The sequence below is a fragment of the Pseudorasbora parva genome, chromosome 2 (genome assembly GCF_024679245.1).
Source record: "Pseudorasbora parva isolate DD20220531a chromosome 2, ASM2467924v1, whole genome shotgun sequence".
Lineage (NCBI taxonomy): Eukaryota > Metazoa > Chordata > Actinopteri > Cypriniformes > Gobionidae > Pseudorasbora > Pseudorasbora parva.
This window is the reverse complement of record NC_090173.1, coordinates 57,610,456-57,622,289: the sequence shown is the minus strand read 5'-3', so window position 1 is coordinate 57,622,289 and position 11,834 is coordinate 57,610,456. Positions and strand designations below refer to the sequence as shown.

The 11,834-nt window shown below is 38.5% G+C and overlaps 1 protein-coding gene across 1 annotated transcript; it reads right to left on the bottom strand.

The window, feature by feature from the left end:
- Window positions 1-6,968: 6,968 nt before the first annotated feature.
- On the bottom strand, window positions 6,969-10,579 carry LOC137047477 (Bardet-Biedl syndrome 10 protein homolog). The gene is given in 4 exon segments (XM_067425200.1): window positions 6,969-8,563; window positions 8,565-8,960; window positions 9,905-10,074; window positions 10,513-10,579. Coding segments are annotated over 3 exon segments (1,758 nt in total). The 5' UTR covers window positions 10,513-10,579; the 3' UTR covers window positions 6,969-7,371.
- Between the last annotated feature and the right edge of the window lie 1,255 nt (window positions 10,580-11,834).

Below are 11,834 nucleotides of genomic sequence, written 5' to 3'. Positions count from 1 at the left end.
CTACCTCTTATATTCCCAACCATAAAAGAGGCCAAATTCTGCAGCAGGACGGTGCTCCATCGCATACTTCCATGTTCCACTGTTTTTAGCTAAGAATAAACTAAAAAAGTTACACAGTGTAGCTTTAAGGTTTAGTTGCCATACATGAACATTTAATTATGGTGTCTACACTGACTAGGGCCTGTTTGTTTTATAGATATAAAGACATGCATTAACAAAGATTATTTCAATCCATTTAGAGAGAAGATCTTGACCAGGCGCAAAAGGCAGCAGTTGCCATCATTGCTATCGAGGAAGACGATAAACTACAGGATATACTGATTGTCCTTGAAGACGAGGTGGTAATGTCTGCCAAGTCCTGGGTTAGTGCACTGGTGCTGCTTTTTGGGCTACTGTATGCCCTTCACATTAGTTACCCGAAAGAAGCTGACCGTTTTTTTTGAGTTCATACAGAAAGTGCTGCTAAACCTTGAAGATGGGAAGGTCAGGCCAAAGTTGCTTGCATTTAAAAATGAACTTCTGATTGCGTAAAATGAATGCTGTTTCTGGTACCATTAGGCAATTACATTTGCTTTTCCTTGAATTTTAAACAGCAGTTTTTGAATTTGTTTTGTCTGTTAAAGGGGGGGTGAAACACTCAGTTTCAGTCAATCTCATGTCAATCTTGAGTACCTATAGAGTAGTATTGCATCCTTCATATCTCCGAAAAGTCTTTCGTTTTATTATATTTGTAAAAGAAATATGGGCTGTACCGAGTCTTTCCGGAAAAAAACGAGCGCCTGGAGGCGTATCGTGTGGGCGGAGCTAAAGAATGACATATGCGCAAAGCGGTGACGTCCTCAAGCGTGGAGAAACCCATCTCAGCTATCTCAGCTAATAGATATGATCCAGAATCTAATTCGGAGGCTGAAATAGAAACAGCAACAGCAGGACGTCCGTCTCTGTGGTAAGTACTGTATTTAGAGGCCTGTCAACATGACATGATTCGGTTTATGGACTATTGTATGCGACCAAACCTTAGTAGCAAGCAAAACGGTTTTGCACGTCAGAGTAGTGTAACGTTATAAGTTACATAGAACAGCAATGAAGTCCATTAGTGCATTTGAATGACGAAGCACGCGATCGTGTCGTTTACTGATGTTTACATACACGACGATAAGCAACAGCACAGACAAGCAGTTTTACTCACCGCCTGCTTCCAAAGCAGGGCCGAACCTTTATCGCTGGGACCGCTCCGTCAAAAACACACTTCTTGGAGTGTGGAGATCCACTTTGCGATGCGACTGAAGCATTTCTGCGTTCAAATCGGTTCAAATGCAGCGCTGCCTTCCCGGAAGGCTGTGCTGAAGCGTTGAAGTCGCCTTAATGTCAAAGTGGAGGAATGAAGTGGAGCGCGGCGCGGACTATAACCGACATTAGTGTTCACAGACGACTGGCTCTGCAGCTGAGAGCAGTTTACTGTTTACAGCGTGCATTTCCTCTCTCGCGCTAGTGATGCGCGCATGTACCCTACCGGGAGAAGAGCCCGTACGGCCCATACAAGGACCTTCCGATCTTTTAACGTCAAGTAGACCCATACTCGAAAAAAACTCTCCGAAACTTGTGAGAAACCGGAAGGAGTATTTTTGATACAGAAATACTCCATCAAACGTCCAACATTAGTTTTTGAAACTTTGTCTATGTTTAGGATGGGAATCCAAGTCTTTAACAGTGTAAAAAGCTCAGTATGCATGAAACAGCATTTCACCGCCCCCTTTAAAGTTTCAAAGAAATAGTTGTTGATATAGAATAGAAATGTGTGATGAAATTGTTTTAATGCTATTTGGACTACACAGCACAATGATTTTGTTTTAAATTATCTGTGTTTGAGAAGTCTGTTAAAGTCTTAAAGGAATAGTTCATTTCTTGGATATGGTGGATGTGTGATGAAATCGTTTTAATGCTATTTGGACTGCACAGCACAATCATTTTGTTTAAAAATGTTTGGGAAGTCTGTTAAAATCTTAAGAGTTGACATTTAATGGGAAGTGTACGTCTTAATGTTTTAATGTTATTTGGACAGCACTTAAGAAATGAGCAAGAGATTACATATTTCATGGGGAAAGTACAAGTCTGTTTTGAAATGTGATGCATTTGGACTGAAGAGCACACTACGATTTCAAACGAACTCTGGAGCGGTTTGTTTGAGGTGAGAACGTGATCCGACCTCGAACAGAACCAACTGCAAAAGTACTGATCATTTTTTGACTGAACCAGCTGCCGTAGTTAGCTGCGCTGACATTGTGTGCATGATATTATTACCTGATAGATCGTTGGCAATATTTTCGGAAGATGGAAGCATGTCAAGAGTTAATAATTAATGCACGCCTCCTCTTGAAGTGACGAGCGATGCGCGCTCGCCGTCTGCAGTGCATTAGAACGTTGTTTTCACGTCGCATCTGCGCTTCACTATAGAAATGTTTTGTTTGCATACTGTGGTAAATACACACAGTGTAGTAGATTATGGCCAGGGACAAAACTGGCCCGCGTAGTCGTCTCTCCATAGTGTTATTATAGTTTGCTGGCTTTGCCTCTCCTGTTGGAATTTTCCCACATGTAAATTCTGACCAATCGAAAAGCAGTTTAGGAAATACGCCATGGCCAATGAGTGATGTGGATGTTGTCACATGCCTGCGTTTTGGTTCGTTTCAACTGGTTCGGACCAAAGCAATCAGTGTGGTGTGAAAAGGAACCAAAAAATCAGAAAAAATGCAACAATGTATAATTGTTTGCCCTTGGTTCGGACCAAATGAACCGAACTAGAGATGTGAAAGCACCCTTACTCTCATAGAAAACATCCCATTGACACGCATTATACGAGCAATGGTTGGAGTTAAAAATCTTCATCTGTGTTCGACTGAAGAAACAAACACACCTACATCTCGGACACCCGGGGGGTCAGCAGACAAACATCACATTTGCATTTTCAGGTGAACTATCATTTTAAAGGGTTAGTTCACCTAAATTTTTTAATTCTGTCATTATTTCCTTTCCCTCATGTCGTTCCAAACCCATCAGACCTTCGTTCATCTTCAGAGCACAAATTAAGATATTTCTGATGAAATCCGAGAGCTCTCTGACCCCTCCATAGACAGCTATCTAATTAAAGGGATACTTCAGCGCTTTTTCATATTAAACTATGTTATTCCCTTAACTAAAGCGAGTTGGTACACATACCTCTCTCGTCTGAGTGTGTGCACTTAATCTCTGACGCACTGTGACGATCTGATAGCATTTAGCTTAGGCCACTAAGCCCAGTTCATTCACTATGGTACCAAACAGTTAACACTTTCAAGGCACTAAAGGTAGGAAATGCGTTGTTAAAACCATCCATTTGACTCCAGTGGTTCAACCTTAATGTAATGAAGTGATGTTTGTTTTTGCACACAAAGCATATTCTCATCGCTTCATTACATAAGGTTGAACCACTGGAGTCACATGGATGATTTTAACAATGCATTTCCTACCTTTCCTACCTACCTTATTTCCTACCTGGAATGACAGGAGTCATTAATGGCAGAATGTTCATTTTTGGGTGAACTAGCCCTTTAAATTGGTGTTCACTTTTATTAGTGATTAATTTGTATCTGCTGATGTAATGTTTCTGATGTATTTGAATTTGATGTTTTAACATTGTTCATCATAGCACTGTTTTAATTAGATGACTGAATTACTGTTCTCAGTGGGTTAAATGCCAATTGTCATTGAAAAAACTTATATGAATATGAAATGCTTTTGCTACTCTCTTGTATTACATAACGTTTTTTTATACACTGTTGTATTGTAATTTTATATTGAATAAATGTTTTGTATTTAGATCTGTGTTTACTGTTTCATGGTACTTTTTTTTAAAAATTAGAAAATTATTATGTATATATATATATATTGTGACGAGCACTCCCAGAGGAATCAGCGTCGCCCTGGCAACCAATGGAGAACACCTGCACGTCCTCGTCACCGGCTGATCGGTCACAGCTGCTCCCCATCAGCCCGCATGCTCTTAAGGAGCACACGTTGCACTGAGAAGGGGCGCTTGAAGCAGATGCAACGCTGTGCTAATCTCTCTCTCATCTCTTCACAGAAAGCAGCGAGTGACCGACAGCCCAACCCCTTTGGAGCACGTCTTGGCACCCACTTTCACTTCCCCCAGAAGCGGAGAGCACGACGAGCACACCGGAAGCACAGGCCAGCTGAACCCGGAGCAGCACACTTTCACCAGGCACCTCACCTTCCTCAATAAAACCACCCTCCGGGGCTTTGATTTTCACATACCTCTTGTCGAGTGATTCTTCACCCCGTGACAATATATATATATATATATATATATATATATATATATATATATATATATATATATATATATATATATATATATATATATATATATACAGTCTTGTTCAAAATAATAGCAGTACAATGTGACTAACCAGAATAATCAAGGTTTTTCGTATATTTTTTATTGCTACGTGGCAAACAAGTTACCAGTAGGTTCAGTAGATTCTCAGAAAACAAACGAGACCCAGCATTCATGATATGCACGCTCTTAAGGCTGTGCAATTGGGCAATTAGTTGAAAGGGGTGTGTTCAAAAAAATAGCAGTGTCTACCTTTGACTGTACAAACTCAAAACTATTTTGTACAAAACATTTTTTTTTTTCTGGGATTTAGCAATCCTGTGACTCACTAAACTAATATTTAGTTGTATGACCACAGTTTTTTTAAAACTGCTTGACATCTGTGTGGCATGGAGTCAACCAACTTGTGGCACCTCTCAGCTGTTATTCCACTCCATGATTCTTTAACAACATTCCACAATTCATTCACATTTCTTGGTTTTGCTTCAGAAACAGCATTTTTGATATCACCCCACAAGTTCTCAATTGGATTAAGGTCTGGAGATTGGGCTGGCCACTCCATAACATTAATTTTGTTGGTTTGGAACCAAGACTTTGCCCGTTTACTAGTGTGTTTTGGGTCATTGTCTTGTTGAAACAACCGTTTCAAGGGCATGTCCTCTTCAGCATAGGGCAACATGACCTCTTCAAGTATTTTAACATATGCAAACTGATCCATGATCCCTGGTATGCGATAAATAGGCCCAACACCATAGTAGGAGAAACATGCCCATATCATGATGCTTGCACCTCCATGCTTCACTGTCTTCACTGTGTACTGTGGCTTGAATTCAGAGTTTGGGGGTCGTCTCACAAACTGCCTGTGGCCCTTGGACCCAAAAATAACAATTTTACTCACATCCGTCCACAAAATGTTCCTCCATTTCTCTTTAGGCCAGTTGATGTGTTCTTTGGCAAATTGTAACCTCTTCTGCACATGCCTTTTTTTTAACAGAGGGACTTTGCGGGGGATTCTTGAAAATAGATTAGCTTCACACAGACGTCTTCTAACTGTCACAGTACTTACAGGTAACTCCAGACTGTCTTTGATCATCCTGGAGGTGATCATTGGCTGAGCCTTTGCCATTCTGGTTATTCTTCTATCCATTTTGATGGTTGTCTTCCGTTTTCTTCCACGTCTCTCTGGTTTTGCTCTCCATTTTAAGGCATTGGAGATCATTTTAGCTGAACAGCCTATCATTTTTTTGCACCTCTTTATAGGTTTTCCCCTCTCTAATCAACTTTTTAATCAAAGTACGCTGTTCTTCTGAACAATGTCTTGAACGACCCATTTTCCTCAGCTTTCAAATGCATGTTCAACAAGTGTTGGCTTCATCCTTAAATAGGGGCCACCTGATTCACACCTGTTTCTTCACAAAATTGATGACCTCAGTGATTGAATGCCACACTGCTATTTTTTTGAACACACCCCTTTCAACTAATTGCCCAATTGCACAGCCTTAAGAGCGTGCATATCATGAATGCTGGGTCTTGTTTGTTTTCTGAGAATCTACTGAACCTACTGGTAACTTGTTTGCCACGTAGCAATAAAAAATATACTAAAAACCTTGATTATTCTGGTTAGTCACATTGTACTGCTATTATTTTGAACAAGTCTGTATATGTCTGAACTGGTTTGATCAAGGATTCGACACCCCCCTTTCAAGCCTACATTACTCTGATTTGTCAGACGGCCCAGTCTGCTGTGAATGGTCAACCTTTTACACAGTGTGTCTGTAAATTAACACTCCAGAGGCTTCCTCAGCACGTGATACACACAGTGATGTGAACAATAACAATAGTGTTGGTTTTTCCGTATCAATTTGAGAGCAAGTCCTTATCGTTTCTCAAGTGTTTATGCAAAGTGGATTTGCTTTTGCAGCACAGAAAACAGCTTCTTATCAACAACACGAGTCAAACTCTTCCGCGCCTCAGTTACTAACTACAACGTTTGAGGCCAGGTCAAAGTAGATGTTTCAGCAGTTAAAATAGATTCTTTCTTTTAGGAGACAATCTCTTCATCTGTCGATCACTTTTGATCTGAACTTTGCAGACATTTTACATTCACAGACAGCTATATTGCACAGTGCATGAAAGGTATATTGAAAAAGCATTGCACCGTACATGTATTCCTCGAATGGCAAAGCTGAATTTACAACATAATTACTCCAGTCTTCAGTCACCTGATCCTTACGATTTGGCGATCAATATTTCTTCTAATTATCAGTCGCACTGCTTAATATTTTTCAGGACACCACGATACATTTTTTATCAATTTAATGTGTTCTTGCTAAATAAAAGAATTAATTTAATTTCAAAATAATCTCACAAACTTTTGAATAGTACTAGTTTTATTGACAATTTAAAAAACTTTTCCCCCTCCAAAATCAGCCAACAATGATTTTAAACTTAAAAAAAATAAAATTTAAACAATTTTGTATTTCAGTGTTTAATATAGACAGAACTGTTTTACAAATAATTCTTTTTTTTAATACTATTTACTATGGAATATTTACTTTCAACAAACACATTTCTATAAATATTCTATTTAAACATAAAAATTGTGTGTTCAAAAGAATATTTTATATAAATCAATTAATATATAGGACATTTAAGAAACACTTGAGAATGTCTGAATGTTTTTGCATTATATAACAAAACACTAAATCAAGTGGCATTTGTTTAAAAGAAAATTAAGAGGAAAAAACAGAAGGATTTAAATGAAATTAATGTGAACTACCGATGGTTTTATTCTACAAGGATATATCAGACATTATTAAAAATGACCAGGTGATGTAAAGTCAGTGTTTGTTAGCAGATGCCACTTGGTTTTAGTTATGCATGTAATGCAAGAATGACTTAAGTGTCCATTACTTTTTTGGGGCCACTACGTTTAAACAGCAGTGTATAGAATTTACACATATTATAGGCCTGGATGTTCAGTACGGCTTATGCAACTGTTCTTTGAGTGGCTTTTGAGAGCTCAGGGTTGCTTCCTCCTCTTCCTCATCATCCTCAGAGTGTGTTTGTGCGCCGGTGCGTAATGGAGAGCGAGTGTGTAAAATAGCCCCTACGCTTAAGAGTCTGTGCAAACACTGCAACACAGAAACAACAAGCTGCTGTTTACCACTGACCGACTCTAGACACGGTGGCTCACTAAATCCGAGCCCAAACTTTAAGTCCGGCAGTTCTGACCCTTGCAGTTTGGCCCGGTCCGATTGCTTAAGATCGCTTAAGAAAGATGTCTGGATATTCAAGAAGCATCTTTCATTGTGAGAGTATAAAGCTCTAGGCACACACAACAAAGCCTCTGCCAGCAGTCTACAGCACTCTGGGTCACCACAGTTACGTTCGTTCAGGAGGAAATCGTGTAGCAAGAACTCAAACATGCCACCAACAGGAAGCACTCCACCTGCGCGCATAATTCCACCCCACAGGTCTTGAGTTGAAAGCGTGCTTTGTGATTGGTCCAAAGAAGGACTCTTTGATTGGTCGGCAGCCAGAACAGAGCTTTGAAACTGTTTATTAAAGCTGTCATGCATCCGAGACAGATGCTGCAGCATTGCAAACACACCTTGGCTCACACACACAGTCTGGTCAAGCAATCCTGGTGCTGGTGCACAAAGAACAAGTGTGTGTGTATGTGAAAAGGTTCCCAGACAGGCATAGCGATGCCCACCAAGTAGCACACGTCTACAGTACTTTAGCTTCACGAGGTGTTGAAGAGGTGGATGAGAGAGTGTTTCTGCTGCACTAATGTTGGAAAGGAAGTCCAGCTGGGCAGAGTCGACAAACTCAAGTAGAGCGATGTGATTCAGTCGAGCCCACTGCACCACACTTTCCGGCTGCTTCACGGATGAGAGCAGAACATGCACCTGTAAGTCTAATAAAATCACTAACTTTTGCTTCATGATGCTCTCTGTACGGTGCAGCCAGTCTTGTTGAATGGATACGGATATGTTGTCAACAAAAGAAGGCCCAAAACTCTCATATAAAATGAGTGCTTTTACTGGTCCTTGCAGTTCAGTCCACACCGACCAATCACGAGTCACAACCAGGCCTTCGATCACCTCTGAGGCGCCAACAGGAAGTCCTGTCACTGGCGTATGCAGTAAAGAGAAGTGCGAATGAGATTGTTTCAATTATGTCTTGATCTTGACACACTTTGTGGTAGAACTCACACAGGACTCGTTTCAGTATATCAGCCTGGCCAATCGCCACTCTTCCAGAAATATACCCGCCAATCAACAAATCAAGGATGCAACCCTCCAGTTTGTAACTATGGTGACTACAGTATAATGACACATATGGGGTAATTTTGTGTATTATGGCATCATCCAACTCTTTCCGGCTGACAGCAAGAAGGCGATTAGCAAGATTTTGAAGGCCAGGCCCAGTCCAAGATCCTTTGCGGTGCATATGAGCAGAGTTCTGAATTCCTCGTAAAAGTGCGGCCAGCAGGAGAATAAATGACTTTGTGCCGTCTCCAGTAGCTTTAGCATGTGCACACATGCAGTCCAACACCATCCTAAAGAACAATGACAACAAAAATATACTAAATAAATCTACATCATCGTCATAATATAATTCATAATAAAAATAAACCGTCAGAATTGTTCGTTTCTCTCTAGGTTGATTTAGAGGCCTAATGGTTAGAGAGTCAGAACCTGAAGGTTTCAGTTTCGATTCTCAACGCCAGCAGGAAATGACACTGAGGTCCCCTTGTGTGTGTCCATGGTTTGCAATGTGTGTGTTTACTACTCACTAGTCCTAATGTGTATGCAGTGCACTAATTTGGATGGATTAAATGCAGAGGACAAATTACGTATGGTGTATGGTTTACCATAATTGGCCTTCACATGACACTTTTCATTTGCCCTAAAACCCTACATTTAATAATATTTTATTACTTCTAATTTATCTAATTCTATTTATCTCAAGAAGACAGACAGACAGACAGAACGATAGATAGAATGATAGATAGAACGATAGATAGATAGATAGATAGATAGATAGATAGATAGATAGATAGATAGATTTTTAAATACTTTTATTGTTAATCTATTTAATTAATCCATCTAAATCTGTTCTTTTGTACCTTCTATTCATCAAATAATCCTGGGAAAAAAATGTATCATGGTTTTCACAAATTTAGCAGCAAAACTGTTTTCAGCATTGATAATAATAATAAATGTTTCTTGAGCAGCAAAGCATCATATTAGAATGATTTCTGAAGGGTCATGAGACTGAAGACTGGAGTAATGATGGTGAAAATTCAGCTTTGCCATCACAGGAATGCTTTACATTTAAAAATACATTAAAATAGAAAATAAAAAAGGCATGTAAAAAAAAAAACCTGTAACGTTATTGCTCATAACGGTTAGATTGCAATATGACCCATCAAACAAAATCATACTCCACTCAGTTTTAAGCAATACATTTTAATTGTTTTACTTTTAAAAGAGAGTTTACCTGGCCACCGGGTGCTCCAGCTGTAGGGCGCAGAGAACTCGTTGTCCATGCCTGGTGATGAGTGTTTCTCCAGTGTTTCGAGTCAACAGCACACTTCCACCGTCTGGACCGAGACAGCGCCGGACGACACACTCCAGCGCTCCGAGCACAGACACACACTCCTCGAGCATCTGCACGCGACACAACAAAAACACCGGTGACACTAAGAATATTCGAAGAATATTCATCTAAGTAAAATCATCAAGCACCTCACAGCAACATAGAGCAATATATACGGAAAGACACAAATGATAAATCATATTTCCAATGAACAAGCAAACTTGACAGCATTTATCTTTAAACAGTAGCACATTTGTAAAACAGACAGATGCACAAGGCGTCAACGAGTTCAGTGATATATCTATAACACAACTGAATATACAGAAGAAACAGAAAAACAAGAAGCCAATCTACTGAAACAAAACAAACCCAAAACTTCATGTCCTGATCGAATCTTAAAACTTAAACAGAATAAAAAATGAGAGAAGATTAATATCAATTTAAGTGTCAGGAAATTTACAAAAACGATCACTTTAACCTGTTTAAAATGATCTTAAAATGATGATAACCTTCTAATCTGATGAGCATCCTTAAGCTTCATGCAGTATCCAGGCGACGCTCTTCTTCTACCATGTGTTATTTTTGGCATTCCAGCATAGTTGGAATATACTGACACCTATCGGACAGACAGCTGTAATACAAGATCAATGCTATTTGAAATTAATAAAAGTAAACATTTTAAATATATTGCATCATGCTTCCTTTCGCATATAAATTATTTGATATGTTCCTTACTGTAATGGCAAAATAATTAACTCCATCGCTTCACTGAATAAGAGACAAACATTAGCCAATTATAATTAGAAAGGTTTATTTAATAAAAAAGTTTCTTGCAAGAAAGAGGCACGGTTGATGCAGCCACAAGGCCACACCAAGCGTACACCGAAGTCATAACAGAAGTCACAATCTCTTATACTGTTGGCAGCATCCTCCCCTCCCAGTACATTTCCATACAGGCCGTTGTTTAAGTCAGGATGCCACGTAGCCCATGTATAGCTCATAGTACACGTATGTCATGTCCTGCATATCTCACACCATGGGAAGGTAAACATATGGTTATACCAAGATTTGCATTTTGCCACGACACTCCCCCCTTTTTATCACATGTTGATAAACAAAGAAAAAAAAAATGTAAATCATGGTAAACACTTTAAAAGGTAAATGTTAAAAATCAAACTAAATCTAAACTTAAAGATTAATGCTAAATTTTATAAATGTAGAAATAAAATCAGACTTGAGCAAATGCTCTTACATTATTAAATTAATACTGATTAAATGAATTAAACTAAAAAAGTTTAAGATTAAATTGTATTTAAAATCAAACTAGTATTAAACTTAAAAGTTAAAGATTAAATGTTATTTAACTAAAATCAACCTAATTCAAAACTAAAGATTAAACATGATAATAAAACGACAATAAAAATTACAATAAAATATAAAAATTGAAATAAAATACAATCAATAATTCAAGCAAATTCCAGTCACATCACACTTATACCCTTCATCTCTGATTTTCTCATAAGTGGTCACCCTCTCGAATTTGTGAAGGAAGATATAAAATATGCAAAAGGCTGTTTTTGCGAGATATAGTCTCTATAAATTTAATTAACTAGCTTTGAACTATAATTTATTAAGCAAGGTCAACAACTATTAATAAACACTGTAAAAAATAAAATAAATAAATAAAAAGAAATCACTGTTAGATCATGTTGGTCAATTCATTAAATAACGTTAACAAATTAGATCTTATTGTAAAGTGTTACTGAACTTATAAGCTCTTAAACCTTTACTAGCACCAAAATTAGGACCAAAAGGTTTATTCTAAAATCTT